General features: G+C 41.5%; 1 protein-coding gene across 1 annotated transcript in view; it reads left to right on the forward strand.

The window, feature by feature from the left end:
• Positions 1–21822, forward strand: part of kirrel1b (kirre like nephrin family adhesion molecule 1b) — a 100200-nt gene that overhangs the window by 62021 nt on the left and 16357 nt on the right. Inside the window, exons 3-10 of the mRNA XM_065953684.1 lie at positions 8915–9067; positions 10078–10235; positions 12432–12582; positions 13227–13332; positions 15105–15253; positions 16030–16157; positions 16645–16771; positions 18387–18487. Of these exons, the coding sequence (XP_065809756.1) occupies positions 8915–9067; positions 10078–10235; positions 12432–12582; positions 13227–13332; positions 15105–15253; positions 16030–16157; positions 16645–16771; positions 18387–18487 (1073 nt within the window). The remainder of the gene's footprint in view (positions 1–8914; positions 9068–10077; positions 10236–12431; positions 12583–13226; positions 13333–15104; positions 15254–16029; positions 16158–16644; positions 16772–18386; positions 18488–21822) is intronic.

A 21822-nucleotide genomic window follows, 5' to 3' on the forward strand; every position in this document is an offset into this window, starting at 1 on the left:
TGGAGGGAAGTGCGTGCGCTGTTAAAAGTGTTGTTTGCGCCAGCACACGATATTAATGCACTCTGATCTGATGAGGCATCGGCGGTGCATGAAGTCTGACATATTAGAGCGCGTTGTTATGTTGCCCTGTGTGATTTCATACAGCTGTTGATGACAGTGTGGGAGTGCAGATTGAGCTGTGAATTCATACCTGCAGTTTGCACGCCCACACACACGCAGGAGATGTATTTCAGAAACTGGCGATAAACACGCACAGGATTGCATGTAAACAAAACTCATGCAATTTTAACACAACCCTTGAAGTCTAAACATGATGACATGCATGGATCATGTTTGCATGTGTCACTGCAAACAGTCCACAACAAATGTGCACACATCCTGCAGGCATCAGTTTATTGTTCATCCTCCACCTCCTCCTCCTCCTCCCTTCTTCTTCTTCTCCTTTTCCTTCTCCCCGGGGTGCTTTCACCTCTGTGGTTGCTATGCTGCGAGGTGCTGGAGTGGATGATGTAATCTCCACTAATACTTTTGCCCCCCCCCCCCCCCCCCCCCCGCACCCTCCTTTCTCCTCTACGCACCCCCCAACTCCTGCTTCCCCGCCTGCCTTCCTGCTGCCGCTGCCATCTGAATCCATGATGTCATGTTAGGATTGGGCACGGAGGATCAATGAGTGCCCCCTAGTGGGACGTCACGCTCAATTATGTCTTTGTCTGAGAGGCGAGGGGTTCAAACAGGGAGAGGGGGGGGGGTGTTGTAATTGGAACGGAGCTGCCTGTAGTTCCACAGTGTGTGTAGCATACAGGAATTGATGGCATCATTGTATATGTGTCAATGTTTGATCTGTGTGTGTGCAGGAACCCTCCAGCTGTTTGTGTACTGGGTGCATGTTGATGATTGTGTGTTGTTGTTTTGTGATTCAAAAACGTTTTTTTTTCAAATCTTTTAAAATAAATGTGATTAATGCTAATGCTCTCCTCGCATTATGATGAAGAGCTTTGACATTTTCACATAAACGCAGGTCCTGTTTGCTTCACTCTCGTCTCTGATTGATGGAGCTAATGCAATTTATTTCTTTCAAACGAGCTTTGATGTTTTCTTTTTGTTCTTGTGAACGAGTCAGGTGTCACAGAAAACAAAAATACAGTTACTGACGGTGAATAAAAAAAAAACGTGAAGAGTTGAGATGATCTCATACCACTTCCTTCCTTTCTGTCCAGACTCTCATTCGGATACAAGGGTGTTGGCCAACACATTATTCCTCCAATACCCGTTCAAAACATCCATATTATTAATATTAGGGATGGACAATATAGACCAAGTGACAATTTGAAAGTCACAAGGAATTATTCAAAGATTTTTATAAATTAATGACTATTTGAATATTAGAAAACCATGATCTTTCTCCAATAAATATCAGAGATTATATTAGCTTTCACAAACATTACACTCTCTACTTACACCATACTTCTGTTGTGTCTGGGATAGCTTTTGCAATCTGATCATATCATTGGTTGATATCAAAACAGATCCAATAACCCCCAATTCACACATACTCTGTGCGCATTTAACCACCGGCTCTTTTGTACACAAGTTCCTCTGTCGCCAGTCACAATAATCTGAATAAACTCATGTCGTATATGATGTGCCCTTATTTGCATATCTTGTTATGTGTGCATGCTTACTATTATGAGGTGCGTGATGATACCTGATTTCAAAATCAGTTAAGATTCTCCTGTATACAAATGATTTATATCAAGGTAAAACTCATGAGACTGCAAATATTTTTTATTGTTTGTTTTTTTTGCCTACTGAGCTTGTAGTTGGTCCTGTGTGGTACAATTATCACACCGTGTTTCATAAGACCTCAATATCATCAAAATACTGTCCCAACTTAGTAAAGACATCACAAAAAAGAGCTTAATTTCAACCAATATCCATATTTTATTCATTTCCAAAATATCATATTTACAACACAGAATAATGAAAACGGTAACATAAAGCACAAAACAAATCGCGTAGTGGCTTTCTGTTCAGGTCCGTCTCCTCGATAGCGACACCGACAGCTGGAAAGACAAAAAAAAAACTGTTAAAGTTTAAGATAGCAGTAGCAGAGTAGTTAATAGAAACCAGGAATTACATGAAATGTTGACTTCTGTGGGTGTTTTAAAATTATATAAATGTAAGTAATTGTAGTTGAATATGTTCTGTGTGATGTGTTTAATTAAATTAGTTGTTTCAGTTAGCGTTTGTTCTTCCTGTGCTGTTTGCCTTTTAATTACCTTTAAATTGATTTGATCTACATCTGTATCAGTATTAGTGATATTACTTTAAATTAATTTGTAAGGTGCCCAGTAGTTCCAAATTGTTATATCTTTATTTTGTTCTTAGCCGTTTTCAAATGTTCTCCTCTTCACTCCATCTGCCTTTTCTATTGGACGCAACAACAATCAGCTTCTTAACAACAGAAGCGTTACCTCTGTTATTGAACTGATGATGTATTTTCTACTACAGACTGTGAATAAAAAGGGACTACTTCTTTTAAATCCTAGAATTTTAGCAAGGTGAGAGCCTTTATAATTAATACATTTAATATTTTATCCATTGATTATCTATATTTACGGGCAATTTGGATTGATCAAATAACCTAACACGCATGTCTTTGGTCTGTGGGAGGAAGCCAGAGCACCCGGAGGGAACCCACACATGCACGGGGAGATCATGCAGACTCCACACAGAAAGGCTCCTGGACTTCCAGGGTCTGGAACCAGGAACCTTCTTGCTGTGAGGCGGCAGCGCTAAGCACTGCACCACCGTGCAGCCCAAAAAATTGAAGACGCATTACGGGTCAAAGACGCATAATGTATCTCATCCTCAATCGTGAATTGAAGTGCCTTAATATACACAGTAACAGTCATGGCTAGCAGAGGAGTGAAAATAGAGATTTTACAAATATATTCTTTGTTCCGGCCGTACTGTGAAAAACGTTGTGAACCCTGAACCGTGAGATCTGTGATCTATTGTGCCCCTATAATAACAGACCCAACATTATTCCCCTATGAGCAAGGGGTATAGTGGCAAGGAAACTTCCTAATAACAGGAAGAAACCTCAGGCAGAACCAGACTCATGGTGATCTGCCTTGACTGTGTTAGGCTGAGAAAGATTAAGAGAGCGAAATGTAGAAAGAGAGCGGTGGATAGAAGTCCTCCTTTGTGGGGCTTCTGGTCTGCTCTTCTTCTTCTTCTGTTCTACATCTGAAAAAGTCAGACAACGCAGGTTAGTGGCACTATTCTCTCCTTCCTGTGGTACAGAACAAAATTGTGTTCGTGTGATTGCAGAGTTAGAGCTTTTTCTTTACCTGCTTCACGTAAAAGAGCAGGTAGGCCATCTTGCGCCGCCTGTGGCACACCGCTCGACCTGTTGTTTCACTGACTTCCTCGTCATTGAAGGTCAGCCAGCGGTCGCTCTCGCCTCGCAGTCTCTTCTGTCCGTGTGCAGCATCGCATATATAATGGCCTGAGAGGACAGGGGATGTTTTTTAAAAGTTACACCGAGAGGAACATTGCAATCTTAAACGTCAAGAAAAACATTATTATAAAGACTTACCAGAGTCTGCTGTTGATCCCAGATGGCTTATCATGCTCACCAAAGAGTATCGAGTGGGCGTCTAAAAGAGAACACAGACACCAACATTTAGTTACACATGCAGAAACATTTAATGGTGGATATTTGATGCCTTGAAGTCCAGCAAATAAAAAAGCTGTTCGATGAAACGTCATATTTTACCTCTCCGGTGACGCATGATTCTGGGTTCACCATCAGCTCCGGCGATATATCGACGGGCCTGTTCACCTTCTCTGCGTGGAAGGACTTTGTGAACCTAAAGCGCTGCAGCTGCAGGATCAGTACACTGTTGAGGAAGTAGGGAAGAGAGTCAGATTTGAGTACATATGGGACGAGAAGGAGCAAAAGTGATTTTTAGCCTGAAATCTGTAACTGTGCTGATGGGTGAAAATACTCACTTTGGCAGTGTCAGAAAAGACCACCTCCGGGTTGACTCCTTGGCGTTACACTCACAGTGGAATTCAAGGTTGGTCTCCTGTAGAGGGGAACAGATGCAAGAACAAGGTTTTAGTTTACATTTCTTTAAAAAATCACTCTGACAAATTCTCTCATACACATAAAAAACATGCAAGGCTGATGTGATAGCAGCTATATAACTTACTTTCAGGCACTCCTGCAGGCACTGGCTCACAGAGCCTCCTTGCACCAGGTCCAAGGACAGGTTCATGAAGTCCTCATCCCTTATCGATTCTGAACCACATCTGCAGAATAAAAGGTACAATTTAAGTAAATACACAGCTTCATATTTATATGATTTGAGAGGGTTTCTACCACTGCTCTCCATGGAAACACGATGCAAACATGGATGAATCTCTAAACCCTGAGTGTTAAAACTGTGTGGATGTAGATTCATACCCTTTGCAGGTCCTGGTGCTCAGCATTTGGAAGACAATGTGTGCCTCCACTGGGCAGATGTAGCTCCTGTCCATGCTGATAGCTGCTGCCTGCAGGTCAAAAGACAGCGACTGTATCCCTCCCAACACGCAGCTGAGGAACTCGTGAGCGTCCTGCACACAAACACAGAACAGTTTCAGAAGAGGAAGTTTGACAACAACTGTTAAAAAAAAAAAAAAACATCAGCGTGTTGCCACACTATTCAACATAACAGCTGTTCAATCCATATTGAACTGCTGAACCTAAAAGTGGGCATTCTTTAAAAAAAACCTATTAATGTCATCTGTTTCTTCATGTTTCTACTCACTTGCTCACTAACTAAAAAGAACCGCTCACCATGCATGCAGATCTGACCCACCCATGACCTTATCGACCCAAGGCCAGCCCGAGGCCCGTTGGTGGGCGACCTCAAGTCTACTGTATTACTGTGTTAACCTCAGCACCATTGTAAAGAAAGGTCCTTCCTGAATTTGATTATAGTGATAATATATAGCACTTACTTTTTGGTTGTCGTCCTCGAATTCTATGTTCCAATCAGCGACGGTTGACTTGAACGCAGACAGGATATCGGTCTTTGCGCCCTCGTTGTTGAAAAACCGGCACATGCTGACGTTGACGAACCCCCTGGAAAGAGCAAAGGTGGAAAAGAGAGATATTGTTTTAGTTGCTGTTGTTACTTCATCTTGACTTGAAAAGTTAGCATAGATGTCATAGAGTTGTATGTGTGAGGGGGTTGTAGCGGTGCTGCACCTGATGATCTCTGACTCGGGGTGACGGCTCCACACGGGCTGCTGGTTGTCGACCTCCTGCATGAAAGGTGTCAGCGACAGGAGGCCTTGCAGGGTCGAGTTCATGTAGCATGTCTGCGCCAGGTTTGGGAACCTTAAAACACAACAAGAGAGGGGACAGAACTCAGCATGGAGTTTGAATGAATATGTATTCAACATATCCTGGAGACATTTTCTATAAATACATGAACGAACACAAGCAGTGTGTAAATGAGGTTCCGTGCAGGTACGTACCCGAGGCAGAGCTCATCTTCAGAGATAGGTTTGAAGGAAGATGGTATACTTTGTGACTCATGTGGTGAGTCCAGCAGACTGCTGGTGTCCAGCTGAATACTTCCACCCTGAACCCCTACCCTGTAATGCTTTGGTGCATCATCGCGGAGGGGTTCAACGATCACATCGCTGTCCGGTTGTTCTCCCTGAACTTCCTCGTGCTCCGAGGCTGAATCTTGCTCCTGTAGGGGTTGAGGGAAACAAAAAAGTTAAAATGCAGCAAATTTTAAACAAGTGTGGCATTAATATTCACATTACATCCTGACGTTTTCTAAAAGGTAATCTGTACTTCTACTCCAGTTAACATTTGAATTCTGTGGAACATACCGTGCTACAACAGAAGATCCGACGCCACAAAGGTTTTTTCTTTTTCTTCTTCTCTGCAGTCCTAGGTGCATCGGAGACTAAATTATCAGGGCATGTTGAAGTCTCCTAGAACATAAGAAAAAACAAATCATAAGACAGATGTAACATGAACAAAGGGACTTTAAAGATGGTCAAGGTGAGTGATGTCTTACAATAAGAATTTACAATGTCAGGGCATATTTAAATAAGATAACATAACAGTTGGCAGGGATGAGGTAATTTACTTTTACAGTCTGTTTTTTGTATATTTTTTTTAAGCTGTAAATAAGGAAATTGAGTGTTTCTGGGTTATTTGTTCTAAACTGTTATCTACTTCTGTTGAACACACCTTGCGACGACGCCACCAAGGTTTCTTCTGAGCTTTGGCTCGTTCTTGCCCAGGCTCCTTGTTCTTGGAAAACAAACGACGCCACCATGGTTTCTTCTTGATCCTTTTCTCTAAAGTCTCCGGGGGATCTAGCGACTGTAGACTGTAGACACCGTCAGGGTCCTCACTGTCGTCGTTGGTGTAAGAAGCATCCTCAATGTCCTCTTCATCACTTTCTGAGTCCTCAGTAGTGTCATTAGTGGCTGAATCATCCTGAATGTTCGCTTCATCAGTCTCTGATTCCAAGTCCTCAATGTCCCATTCGTCACTGTCAGACTCCTCAATGTCCCTTTCGTCACTGTCAGACTCCTCAATGTCCCTTTCGTCACTGTCAGACTCCTCAATGTCCCTTTCGTCACTGTCAGACTCCTCACTCGTGTGATTAGTGGTTGAAGCTTCCTGATTGTCTGCTTCATCACTCTCAGGGTCCTCGGTGGTTTCATTGGATGCAAAAGCCTCCTGAACGTTAGTTTGGTCACTCTCAAGGATCTCGGTGGTGTCGTTGGTGGCTGCTGAAGCCTCCTCCTGAACTTCATCTTCTTCATTCTCAGGGTCCTTTGTAGCCTCAGGGCTCAGTGCAGCCTCCTGAAGTTCAGGCTCTCGACCCTCAGATTCATGGTTTGATGAACCTGCTTCGAATGTAACTTCTCCATCCTCTGTGTTCTCGGCCATGTTATTTTCCTGTTGGGTACAAAAACTCAGTTGAAGTTTAAACTGAGTTCAACACAAATGACTTCACACGTTCTGTATGTACTAATTATCTGCTAGATTTAACTGTGACAATCTCTGATTTTATTTTCTCAAATCAAATCAAACAATAATCCAGACATGATTACATTCGACAGACAAATAATCTGCTGTTCAAAGAAAAAAACATGAACACCGTCTAATTTTTTGAGCAAAGCCTTTCAGTGTTGTGTGAAATTAGCAGTTTTGACGACTGCAAAATCTCGTGCATTTACCTCCAGATGACTGGGACGAAGGTCGGACATCTTTGTAAGGATTGTTACTTCACTTGAAAATAAGTAATTTACGATGAACTAAAATCTAACGCAAATTTCCCTACTCGAACAACGAAAACGTCTTGTGTGGTTTTCTGTTCAGAAAAGCACTCCTGTACCTGGTGGTGATACTGAAGAACTGAAAGTCAGTCTGCAGTGAGGAGATATTTATTAGATTCTCAGTGTAGAATGTTGGCTTTATGACCTACATACTAGAATACGAACGTGTCATAAGGGCTGTTTATTATTATGTTTAACAAAAAAAAACAAATGTTACACATCATACTTATTTGAAAAATAACATGTTTTTTTAAAACTTTTGGCCTAACTTATCTAGAACTTAGTCACAAATATGACTCTGTCACTCTTGACGTAAGCAAGATATTTAGATTATACAGCCAAGTTCTGTTTAAAGTTGACAAAATACTGTAATGTGTACAATAAAAAGAAATTGGCATTTTAAATTAAAATATGAGTTCAATTATTTATGTATCTATGCAGTGGTACTGACAGGATCATAAGTATGCACCACTAGAATCATCTGCCTGGGGGCGCTGGTGGCGCAGTAGGGTAGTGGGGCAGTGGTTAGTGCGTGCGCCCCATGTACGGAGGCCATGGTCCTCCATGAGAGCGGCCCAGGTTCGAATCCAACCTGTGGCTCCCTTCTCGCATGTTATTCCCCACTCTCTGTCTCCCTGATTTCCATCTCTATCCACTGTAATATCTCTCCATTAAAAGCACAAAAAGCCCACAAATAAATCTTTTTAAAAAATCTGCCTGCTTGTATAGATCCCATTTAATATCTAGATTACCGCTTTGCACATGTGTGCTCTAGTGAGTGTGAGAACATGAAAAGGGAGAGGATCAATCATTCAAGTTTTTTTTTTCAACATCAATGTAATAGTCGGATTAACCTCATGTATTTCTAAAGGCCATGCCCAATGACTGAACAGCAACAGTCTTATAGAGAATTTATAACTTAGAGAGAAGAAATGCAAACAAATAATGTCATTTCATTTTAGGGTTGTCAAAGGTTCCCTCCTCCAATGAGGCTCTGGGAATTCAGTCCCAGTTTACCCCCAGTGACACCAATGCAGCCCACACTTTTCCCACAGCTAATTAAGTTTTAGACACCATAAAAAATAAAGACCAAAATATGAACCTGACGCTTTCCCTTACAGATGCATTTCCTCTTTATTCAATTTGTACTGTATATAAATATGAAATATGTTGTGTGTTACAACTTGAAACTCATCATCTGTATCTCTAAAATAAAGATCCTCAGACGCAGATTATTTGTGAAGGCAGTGCTGTTACGATGACTCATTGCTGTAATAGCGCCGCGTAATGTGCCTCTACCCTCATGCCAGCGATCATTTTAAAACAGTAGGTCGTGTTTTCCAGGTGGTACGCTATTTTTAAATCACATCCCACAAGTTCTTCCTCCGAATGCGTCAGGCTTCCCTGACCCGTAAATAAACACGGGTGACTTACAGTAGAGCTTTTAAAACAGACTCTTAACAAGCGTGTGAATCATGAAGTGAAGTCCTGTACTGAGTGTCTCTGCATTGGTTTGACTGTGTTTTTGTTTTTGTCTCTCAAGCAGCCTGGCCCAGGTACCGAGTGCTGCGGGCCCTGGACATCGGCCAGTACAACCTGGAGATCTCCCACTCCGAGCTGTCTGATGACTCCCTGTACGAGTGTCAGGCCACGGAGGCGGCGCTGCGCTCCAGGAGGGCCAAACTCAACGTGCTCAGTAAGTCCTCAGACACAGGCGTCCTCTTGATGCTGTTCATGTCTGAAAAAAAGACGATTTTATTCACATGGAGAACAAAAACATATCAAACTAGTGAATGTAAAGTTATAACTTGTGTACCAACTTCAACTGGCTCATTACTATCGACTTAATTTGATGTGTCATGCTTACATATTTGGGTCTCCCACCAGCCTCTATCAGAATCCTCGGGTTTCTTTGCTGTGGGTAAAAAGATCCTAGACATATTAAAGCAAAATGTCATGTAATAAATACATTAATTCAAATATACAATATTTGAGCATCTTTCAAGAGACTGTCAAGAGGTGTTTGTGTTACGATGTTATGCTCTGTACAAATCTTTTACCTATAAAGATTAGAGTAAAATATCAGATGGAGACAGCTGAGGGAAAACATCATTAACACATTAGGTTAAGTAGCTCTGGAGGCATTTCCTGACATTTTCCATCTCGTAGAGCTTCCTATCCGAGCAGTCACTTTTGGCGTCTTTATTTAAGGCGTGACCTTTTGTTTTTGGCAACAAGTGGCTCTTGTTTATGCAAAGCTCACGGATATAAACACTGGAAAAAAAAAAAGTAGGAGATATTGGAAGGAGGATTTAAAAATAACAAACAGGCACCAACAGCAAAAGGAAAAATGCTGAGCACACAGTTTCACAACTACACTGCGGCTCCAAATACCACAATGTAAAATGAAGCTCTTCATGTTCCTGTTGTTTGGTGAAAGTAGAACTGTATTTGCCAAATGTGAACGTTAAAAGACTAGACCTAGTTAAAAAATTATGTCTGCCTTTAAGAGAAAACTGAGTATTTAAATCATGCTCATCTATTTGAAAGTCTCTAGTTATACTTTATAGACTATAAGCTGTTTTCTATTGCGTATTTATGCTGTATTTCTAAATGTATAGCTTTTGCTGTATGCACGAGTGCACTTAAGCATTAATGTAACTTCCTTAAAGTGTATATTGGTGTGTGTGTGTGTCTCTCCTCCAGTTCCCCCTGAGGACCCGGTGGTCGATGGGTCCCCGGAGCTCCTGCTGATGGCTGGGACTCCGTTCAACCTGACCTGTGTGACCCGCGGGGCCAAGCCTGCGGCTCACATCCAGTGGACCAAGGATGGAGTCTTTATAGATGGGGCCTACCAGTCCACGGTGACTCACTCACACACACACACACACACACACACACACACACACACACACACACACTCTTGCACATGCAGATAGACAGCAAACACACGTGTACGGTACATCATTAAAAGCAAATAAAACCATGAAGGGTTAAATAGATTCTAATGAGATCTGCTTAATTTGAAAAGCCTAAAAGTGGCTCCACGAGACTTTGAAACTCCAATTCTATCAGTAGCACTTTGCTCTTTAATAACCGCCACTCTCAGTCTGCTTGTTTGTTTAGATGCTTTTAGCTGCTGGCTTTCCAACGGGGAATTACAGTGTTTACACCTCGAGCCACAAATCACCCCAGGAGTCCTGCATTAGGCAAATACAGTATGCAGGGGAAGCAGTCTGGAGTGAAACGTCTGCAGAGGATTACTGTGGTTCTTGCTTGATAGAATGACAATGTCTGGCCAGATGGGAAACCATATTCATTTATTTAAAAAAACACCTGTAAACTGGGAACGGGTAGCAGTGGACAGCAGCACTTGTGCTTTAAAACCTGGTGGGTATAAATTTGTTCCCACACGTAAATGCATGTGGGAACAGATTCATATACAGTAGTTATTTTTACGTCATGTAAAGCTTTATTTAGAAATAGGACTGCGAACTGAATCAGAAATCCAGGAGAGAGAGAGAGCAGGGAACGACAAGCAGGACAGAAGCCACAGGTCGGATTCAAACCCTTTTTTGGAGATATACTTGTGACACTTTTGCAGTGATATATTTTGCACTCCTTTCTCCTAAATTCACACTCTGGCTGTCTCCATATACTCTCCTACACACAAAGAATTATGCCTGTAAGCGCATGCACACACAAATATGGACCCACACTCACACTCACACACAGCACACTCATGCTTTGGTATGCACACAGAGGCAGCAGCAAACAGTGACTCACACACTCACACACAGATGTTTTTTTTACATCTTGCAGCCAGTTTTCTGCCCCCCCTCCCTACAGGCTCATACATATTAAATGCTGCTCTAATGTTACTGTGTTACTGACCACGCAGACGCACCTCTGTGCACGCCGCACCTCTGTGCACGCCGCACACACTTTGTGAACGGGTTCTAAAGCTGCATGGCACATCATCATGCCGCCTCCAGAATCCTAACAAGACTGAGTTGCATTTTTCTTATTGTGCAGGAAAATATTTAGATCTAATGTTTCATTGCCAATCAAAATTATTTGTCTTTCCATTTTTGTACAATCGATGAAGAGATCCTTTAATTCATAAAAAGCCACAAAAAGTGAACAATGCCCATCGAACTTCAAAGAGCACGTCTTCAAATGTCCTCTCATGTCAAACCAATTATTCAAATACCAAACTATCATTTTTTTTAAAGGTTTATTTTTTTGTGCCTTTTGTGCCTTTAATTTAGAGACAGGAGAGTGGACAGGGTCAGAAATTGGTGGATCGAGAGAGTAGGGAACAACATGCGGGTCATGAGCCCAAGGTCGGATTTGAACCCGCTTTGATGACTATAGCCTCCGTACATGGGGCACGTACACTAACCACCGGGCTACCGGCTCCCTCACATCCCACAAACTTTTTTTTAAATCTAAAACAACATAAAAGTGAGGAAAGCGGAACATGGTAGTTTTATTCATTTAAACATTTCAGCTGTGTTGCTTCTCTCTCTTCTTCTTTGAAGTGTTCGGCTCTCATTAGGAATGCACATCTCAGTGTCATTAAAAAAACTCGGATTTCTTGTGTTAATTGAAGGAACATTTTGTCGGCAGTTATTTTCCTGCACCAACATTAAACTCCTGAACTTGAAGAGAAAGAACAAAACACGGCTTTCTACAGAATGTTAATTCTTCTTTGCACTTTTTAAGTTTCTTTCTCCGTCCTTCTTCCTTCATGTAAACTGTTTTTACCTTCAGATTGCTGTTTATTTTCTATTATATGCTTTTTTTTATCATCACTCTTGGCTTATTAGTAACCCTCTTGTGTCTCCCTCCTTTCTTCTCTTATTCCTCCCATGATCTCTCCCCTCTCCTCCTCTTTTCGTCCTTTCCGTCCTTCTCCATCCACCCTGCTCCTCCTCCTCGTCTTTGATCTTCCTCTTTGTTCACTCCTCTCCTTAAATTCTGCCTGCACCATCCTCTACTCACAACCCTTTTTTTTTTTTTTTCTCCCCATCACTCCTTATTTCTTCACCTTGTAGGAGGTGCTTGCAGACAGGAAGAGGGTAACGACCAGGAGCTACCTTCCCATCACGCCAGAAGACACTGACAGCGGCCGAAACTTCACCTGTGTGGCCAGCAACCCTGCGGTGCCGATGGGAAAAAGAGCCACTGTTACCCTCAACGTCCACCGTATGTTGCCCTTTTCTCCCTGTCACAGTGGCTCAGGTTATTGGGGCCAGGCTGTTTGTGTTGAGACACCTCGGAAAAACAAGCTAGGATAAGAATTAGAAGCCCCAGCATTTGTTGAACAGCAAGAAAAATGTAATTGAATTGTTTATGTAAATCAATATACAGCTTCTATTTTTAAACAAGGTCTCGTCTAGCTCTCTGCATTGATTTGACTTCCTCCTTCTTGACCACTCATTTTCTCACTTTATCAGTTCAGCCACTTGATTTCCTTTAACATCTGGAAAAACTTGAAACTTTTCTTAGTTTCAGTCAAGTCCCCGAAGAGAGAAGTGAGGACTGATTGCTCACAAGAAAAGTGAACTTTGAGTTTTCAATCAAGAAGATTGATGTGTTTTCAAATCCAGTGTAGTCAGTAATTCCTGGAGAAAATAGCCGCAGTAACCAGTGCTGTGTTGGACGGCTGCAGCGAAGTGAAACATCAGATTTTATTAGCACATTTATAGAATGTTTGAATTATTTGTGAGGGAAATCAATCACCGTGCTGCTCGGTACTGAAATGTCTGAAACATTACAGCTATGCTATATACTTTTTTTCCCCCTTATGTCTTCAGTTGTGTATTTATCACGTGTTTCCCTCCATGCAGACCCTCCGATGGTGACCCTGTCCATCGAGCCTCGGTCTGTCCTGGAGGGCGAGAGAGTCACCTTCACCTGCCAGGCGTCTGCCAACCCTCCCATCATGGGCTTCAGGTGTGGAAGACGTTTTATCAGTTCAACCTGAAAACATAGACCACATTTTTAGATCATTTTAGGGGGTCCAAGTGCTAAATTGGTGCAAAGGTTTTGAATTTAGTCCCAAGTAAATTCCTTCAGCTGGCTTCTACGAGACGGTCTGTGATATCTGCAAAATCATCTTTCAGTGTTTCAAATATGCCCAGTCAGGGACTTTCCTTTTAAAGTAGGCTTTACAGAAAGAATAGATACAGAGACGGAGCTTTTTGTACGCTTGGAGACGCTTTATTAAATACCAGAAACAGCTTTTGCAATGCTGACTGCAAAGCCTCCAGACTCCATTGACCAAAAAGAGTCATTTTAGCACGCAGCACACAGGACACAGGAGTTGTTTGTCTACTCGTGCCTCTATTGGCTAGTTTTTTTAATCAATTTTTTGCAACTTCAGGGTATAGAATGGTTACTTTACAGACTTTACACAAACACATTAAAACCAAGTTGATTGACTTAGTTGATGCAGCAGTAAAGCAGTTCTTCTCATGTCGCGGGTGGAAAAGTTGCTGTTTTTGTCTTGAAGCTTTACAGACAACATTATACGGGCTGTTTCTTGATTAAACCAAATCTGACCTTTACAAAAAAGGGTCTATTTCTTTATCAGTACGATACAATAAACAATAAACTGCAATAATCGAGCACTGTTCTAAATCAAAGTTACAAAGTGCTTCACAAAGGCAGAAAATAAAAACATCCATTTTGTTCCTTTCAGTCATGTTGTCAGACTAACATTGAATCCCAATTTGATTCTGTTAGTGCCAAAACCAACCTTTGTTTGCACATTAGGGTTGGAAATTTACTCTTTTTAAGATTTAGGTAGAAATTGTCTTTAGGTCCCGAACAGAAATGCCTGTAAAAACTTTGACTTCGCTTTTGGTTGCAAACACTTTTTTTTTAATCTTTTTTTTTAATCTGATCATTATTAAGTCTCCACTATGTGATCAAATTAAAGAAAATAGAGCCCAGGTAAGAATCTCAGAGTTTCCCCTTTGATGTCTTCAAACTGTAAACGTCTGCTTACTTGTTTCACCACCACCTCCGAGTGTGATAGACTCTCTGATTTGTGGTCAGTGTTCTTCAGCGCCCATGTTACATTAATTCCAACTTCAGGAGCCAGACTGCACTTGTGTTTAATGCCGATAGATTTACTTTCATCTATTCCAATCTTCTTGTAACCACCACCTGGAGCTGCTCCTGAATCGTAATTTCTGCTTGCAGAACAGAATTGGTGAAAGTATTGAACAATTGTTCAATTAAACATTGACTTTTATCTAAAGTGACAGCACTGAGGCAGGGAAATTGCTAAATGCTAAGGCTTTAAGTCGTCAGTGGTTTTAATCTGAGACTCCACCGGAGGGTCCCGGTGTGGGAGCTCTGCCAGGTACTTAAGCGCGGAGCCTATTGAGTGTATATGAGAATGTCATCTGATGGCAGATGTGCAATATGCTTGAATGATTTTGAGCTATATATCTGGCGAGATGGAGAATCCCTGACAGAAATTAAGATAGATTTATTTCTTCCACTTGCATCACTCCTGCAGCTTTTGACATCAGCACTTTCTGAATGTTAGTTTAACAGCTTTAATTGATAATATAGAGACACTCATTGTCTCCTAGTGGGGATCTAACATTTGGATCACCTCCAGAGAGCGATTAAAGCCCATCATGCTCCAGAGATGCGTCTCTGTCAGACTGAAATAATACTTGAATATTTGTGAAATGTGTTCCTCTTGTCAGGTGGGCGAAAGGTGGCGTGCTGCTGGAGGGCGCCAGAGAGAGTGTGTTTGTCACCACGGCCGATCACTCCTTCTTCACCGAGCCCGTCTCCTGTCAAGTGTTCAACGCCGTGGGAAGCACCAACGTCAGCATCTTGGTGGACGTGCACTGTGAGTAGTCTGTAAAAACCCTCCTGAGCTGAGTCAGACTTTCTGTTAATGTTGTGTTCCAGCAGCGAAATGTATCAGTGTTTGTTTTAAGAGCCACACGGCGTTTGTTTAGTTACAGTACTCGTGTGGTGTGAAGAATAAAATGAGCTTTAGTTGGTCACTGCATCAGCTGTCATTCCAGTCTATTTCACTTTAACAGAGCTTTAGGAAAGCACACCTAATACCACAATATGCACACCTGTCAGTCAACTTAGCCACGCCCCTAAATGTACAAATGAATGAAAAGCGAATCTGCACTTTAAAAAAAACGTAGAGTAAAATATAAATACCCCCCTATAGTATTTACAAATCTTGAAATGAGCTTTAGACTGTATTAGTATGGGATTTGATTGGGAATCCTTGGCTTTTGCAGCCAGCCTCTAGTGGACACTTTAGGAACTGCACCTTTCTTTTTGCACTTCTGCATCAGTTTCATTTTTCAGAATTTGAGGTTGCCTCCTGGATAAGACAATGAAAAATCATGTCAGCACAGAATATAGAGTCAACAGAGGAGGGGGGGGAAATGTACTACACTGAAACATCTCTCGCCGGAGTTTGAAAAGTTCCTCTCGGATAAGTTCCTCACTAAATTTGGGGCAAAATGTATTTTTAATCGTTGTAGATTTGTGGTGTTCTAGTAGGAAAATAGACTTCTGTCTCCACTTTATCTGTTTTGAGTTTCAATCATTTATTTCTTTCCAACCACAGTTTGTCTCTCTCACTCTTGTCACCTTCAGTTGGCCCGATACTGGTTGTGGAGCCCAGACCGGTCACTGTGGACGTGGACTCTGACGTCACTTTGAACTGCAAGTGGTCCGGCAACCCCCCTCTCACCCTCACCTGGACCAAGAAGGGCTCCAACATGGTGAGAAGGAGCCATCCAACCTTTGCCTGACATGTGACCTCAAAGTCACGTGTGAAGTTTTTATTTTACAAACCCATCAAATATTAAAATTCAGAACACACGATATATGAGGGTAAAACCCCCAATTCCAACCTATATTAATATCTGAGAGCCAGACTGCATAAATGTTTGCTCAGTTTGCAAAGCAGACGATTAGAAGAGAGACTCAGTCTTCATATCTTAAATCTTTAATTCATGGCTAACAAGTGAAGAAAAGCTCCAGGAAAAAAAAAACTAATGGAGCCTGCTGAGTAAATCAACATGTTTTATGAATTAAATATAGATCTCCCTCCCTCCCTCTCCTCCTCCCTCTCATCCTCCCTCTCATCCCCCTCTTTTTTTGAACATCTCTCTGTCTGTCTCTGCTCTCCGTCTCACAGATCTACTCTCCCGCTCTTTATGCATACTTAAACTTGTGTAATGTGTGTGTGTGTGTGTGTGTGTGCAGGTGCTCAGCAACAACAACCAGCTCTATCTGAAGTCAGTGAGCCAGTCGGATGCAGGCCAGTATGTCTGCAAGGCCATCGTGCCCCGCATCGGAGTGGGAGAGACGGAGGTTACACTCACTGTCAACGGTTAGTTACTTCATAATTACTCTACTATCAATGAAAATACTGACTCAAGAAAAAGTGTAACATCTAGAGGAGTTATACCCACAGCTAAGCTGCTACATGGAAGATGACTTAAAAACTCTACACACCTAAGTTATGTGTTTGTATAAAATAATCACATGCATGTATCTAAACCTCATGAAGTAGATCATGGCACCCGTCTTGTATTACTGTCAACCTGGCCTGACTCATTCCAACTCAAGCCTGACCCAAACTCAACAAATACTTCTATAAGCCTAAATAGTTCCAAAGACAAAGACTTCCCCAAAGACACCATCAAGTACTTAATAAATCAATGTGATTCACTCTAACCCAAGGACCAAAACGGAGCACAAATATAAAGTTCTTAAATCTTCGTCCACTGATAAGGTGTCCGACACCAGAAAGAGGGCAGGGACATTCATTGGACCAGCCTTGTGGAATTTAAGGTTCCTGAAGGCGAGATGAGCTAGTGACTGCTCATTCCAAGGCAGACAATAAGTTAGCATTTTATTTGAAAGGGAAGCACTTATGACGTCCTCAAGACTGACTGCACATATTGTCTGTGTTGAGGCATAAAAAACACCCTTTGGGTTTGCTCTTTTCTGAGTTCTCATGCTGACTTTATACAATACCTGACACAAGACCTTAACCCGAGTCCTTGTGTATATTACTGTGGTAGGTTTTGATTTCTGGTTTATAATAGAACATTTTTTTACCGTCTACATGCATGTACAAACAGAGATTTGTCGTTGACTAGAAAGTGCAAATGTATGCAGATTAAAAGATAAGGTGACACATTTAAAACAATGGAACACACTTTGAAACACAACATATACATAGTGAAAGAGGAATAGAAAAACAGGCATATTTGGAGCTTTATCAAAGAAATTACCAGGTTCTTAAAGTGAACACAAAGGGGTGTTAATTTGAAATATAAAGTGGGTTGTGCAGTATGGCTGATTTTAAAGTATCCTCTCTGATTATGATATTTAATGGCAACTGGGACACACGATTTTTAAGACATTTTTTCTTTGCACTAGAAATCATCTGTTAATAGCTGCAGCACAGTCAAATCTGAACAATACAGAAATATATTCAGTTGAGGTTAGGCGTGCTCAAACTATTTCTTAAGCCATCTAATAATGGCTGATTAATAAGTGAGCAAAAGCTGTCGTAGCTCTTGATATATCCTACATTGTCATGTTGATCAAAGAAGAAGAAAAAGAGATGTTCTTTCTTTAAGTTGACAATTAAAAAAAAAGTCGATCTCATTCCCAGATGGCCTGCTTCCTTTGAATGAATTCTACTTTAGCTCTTCATAGACCAATCTAAAAAGGTCTGATTGACGTCTTTTTAAGCTGCTAAACTAGCACCAATGAACACACCTTTCACTTGCTTAATATTGCAAAAATTGTAAGCTTCTATGATGATGTAGAGGACTCAAACTTCACAAAGCTAATCATGTAAAGAATGGTGGTCCGTAGATTCAGTTTTAAAAGGTTAATGACTTGTTGTTTTGTTAAGTTTAGGGCTTGTGTATTTCTCCTACCCTACGTTATTGGTTGTAATAATTGTCACGTCTTCATGTTGTCTTCAGGCCCTCCAATCATCTCCAGTGATCCAGTCCAGTACGCTGTCAGAGGGGAGAGAGGAGAGATCAAGTGTTACATCGCCAGCACCCCCCCACCTGATAAGATTGTAAGTCCGGGTTTGGAAGTTGTAATCTGCTGCAGAAGTGCTCGACCTTTTTCAGATTGCATCTTTTCCTCAAACAGAATCCTGATAAGAGCAGCTCCTTTTCCACCCTGAAAACAAAATGATTTTTACTCCCTTTCTATCCAAACGATCGGCCCCGAGTGGCATGGACCTCCGATTTTGTGACTAGTGTGTGTGAAGGATCTGTTCTCCCTCCGGTGAAAGGCTCAAGAGTGACTCTTCAAAATCAGCTGCTATTGTGTGTTGGATGACATGACAGAAATGCACAAAATGATCCATGAAATGTTGAAGTTCAGCAGATAGCAGAAATTGAGGACTGTTACCATGAGGTAGTTATCTGGGGGGGGGGGGGGGCAGCAGTAGCTCAGTCTGTAGGGACCTGGGTTGGGATCCAGAGGCTCGCCAGTTTAAGTCCTGTTGCGGACTAAGTCTTGAAGTTGGTCTGGTAGCTGGAGGGTTTCCAAGTTCTCTTCCTGAGCACTGCCAAGGCGCCCTTGAGCAAAGCACCGAACCCCTAACTGCTCGGGCGCTCCTTCATGTGTAGCGCCTCACAACGACATTTCCCCATTAATGCATGTTCATGAGACCCTGCTCCATGTGCACATATGTGTATGTAGCATGTCTTAATAACAGAGTGTAAAAGTAATTTCCCTCAGTGGGATTAATAAAGAATGACTTGTTATTCTAATTAAGCATTACAGCTGTTTCATGTGAGAATAGTCCAGGATGCGAACTTTTAATTGTTTCTTGTAATATATGTTACTGATGAGTGGAAAAGAAAATCTAATTATTGAAATATGATTACCTGGTCTGTCACGCAAGGACCGACAAAACCCACACAAATGTCAAAGCTAGTATTGCTTCAACGGGACATAAATGCACACAGATAGAGGGGTGGGCAGGAGCTTGGGGTAGCAAGTCTAATGTTAGACTAAAGCCTATAGCAGCATAACGAGGAGCTGGTCCAAGCCTGAGCCAGCCGTAACTGTAATCTTAGGGCACAAATGAAAGCTGTCATTCTAGGTTGTCTTACAGACCCCCTCAGAACCAAGCCTATAACTGGTTCAACAAGGGAGAAGAGTAAAAGTTGAAGACTCTGCCTCCCATACTACTTTTTAAGACTCTAATTACTGCATCCAAACCTCTTTTATTACATGGCTTTTATGTTCTTTGCTTTAAGAAACCTAAAACATGTGTCTTAGCTCAGGCCTTAGAAGACAACCGATGAGTCCGGCGTACCTCCATATGTCTCCCAACCATTTGGGTCCAGCATACAGTTCCTCCATTTAACTAGATCAGTCCGGCAAACTGACCGAATTGTTGATCTAGCTATCCGTGTTGACAAATTCTGCCACTTAGTGAACTCATTTTCTAGTGTAAAGTGTAAAACAGACTCAAGTCAGTAATTAATAACCAGGTAGATGGAGGTACTTCTTTTTTAATTCAATTCAATTCAATTTATTTTGTATAGCGTCAACTCATAACAAGTGTTATCTCAAGACACTTTACAAAAAGCAGGTAAAAATACCTTCCTCTTTGTCTGTTAACATTACAAAAGAGCAGGTAAAAAGACCTTGTTAACATTGCTATATTACAAAGATCCGGCCTATCCATCATGAGCACTTTAGCAAAGCAGCAAAAGTTACAGTGGTAATAAAAAAGTAGTCACTCTCTCTATTGTAAGACGTGCGAGATCCCCGTCTTGTTGATCAGTACCTGTCCTTCACAGACAGTTTAAATCAGTGTTTCCAAACATTTCTTGACTTGTGACCTTTACAACCAAACCTGTGTCTCTCCGCTCTTATTGCTGGTTCTGACAAACGAGTGCTCTGTCTGTGAAAAAAATGTAAATCCATAATCAGAGAGTAATGCTTTTCTCCCCTCAAACTATTTGTGTCAGGTCGCTCTTGAACAAAGCTTTTAAGGTTCTCAGATTGCATCAGCTTTCAACATAAATTGCCATCAGAAATTTCTATAATAAGTTACATATGGTGACTTTAAAAACCACTAACTGTTACTTTTCAACATGAAAGGTTCAGTGCACAATCCATGCCGTCTTGATTTTCGTATAAATTGCACCAACCAGCCGAACTGTTCCAATTCAGTGAACCCTTTCCAAGTGGTGGCCATCTTTTCTTGACAGGGAAGTGTTCACACAGATTGCCTCAGCAGCAAAGTGTAATGGAATATACTCCTGAATGTGCAGCCGCTGCAGCACTATGCTGTGTTTTCAGTCCTCCTTATCTTTCCCTGCATTACATTAGATACAAAACGACTAGTTTGGTGTGTGTGTGTGATATAAACCTTTGAAAAGAGGGTAATAGCAGAATTCTCATAAATCACAATTATGAGGCGGAAAATGGAAATAAATCCAGTAAGGACATTTGAGTTTGAAGGCTGGAACGAGTGTGAGGGTGAAACAGATTGAAACGAGAGGCAGAGAGATGGAGGGAGGGTAAAATTCTGTACCTTTCAGCGTCAATTATCCAATTGTGCAGCGCCGACATGACAGAAATCAGAGCTTTTAGAAGCTTCAGCCCCCTGCCGCAGTGGCAGAGAGCTCCGAGCGTATAATGTGATATGACATTATAGTCCTGGCTTAATGCAGAGACACAAAGACTTATAAAATATGGAGTATGATGCTGTGTGCCTGTGTGTGTGTGTGCCTGTGTGTGTGCGTGTGTAAAAGAGGCAATGAGAGATTGAAAAAGAGAAACAGAAGGTGCCGCAACAAAATTATTTTGAGAAAAAGCAATAAAGACAGCAGGAAGATGGAGATTTTTTTTTAAAGTGGCAGTTTGGATTTTGAAGACGGAGCAGGAAAAAGATTGTTGTAGAGGGGAAATAAACATCAGAGTTGGGCTCTTTGTATTCTGTCCTCATCCACTCTTGGTCACATTCACCTTTTTTAACTTTTTTAAAATCAGGTTAAAAGGAACATTAGCCTGACATATGGCTCTATGTATATTTGATATCGCCACGCTCCATATTTAATATCCTCAAATTGCCACCACAGCGGATTTTAAGTAGAGGAAACCACTTGAGTTTTTATCGCCCTTGTTACACTCTTTGCTGCTCTGTGTGTTCTCTGATATATTTGTGAAATATCTCTTTCTCTGACTCGCCTTTAAAAGCTGCTGCAGGAATTGTAATTAGGTGTGAACCCCACCAGGAGTGAAAAAAAAACCGAGTAGTTACCATGGTGTGAGGATAAAAATAATCAGTTTTTCTTCAAATGTATTTCCTGCACAGACTCGCTTAACCTCTCTTAACAACGACCCATCTGTTTGCTGAACATTTACCTTTGATTATATGTG

Source organism: Labrus bergylta, chromosome 4 (assembly GCF_963930695.1).
Source record: "Labrus bergylta chromosome 4, fLabBer1.1, whole genome shotgun sequence".
Taxonomy (NCBI): Eukaryota; Metazoa; Chordata; class Actinopteri; order Labriformes; family Labridae; genus Labrus; species Labrus bergylta.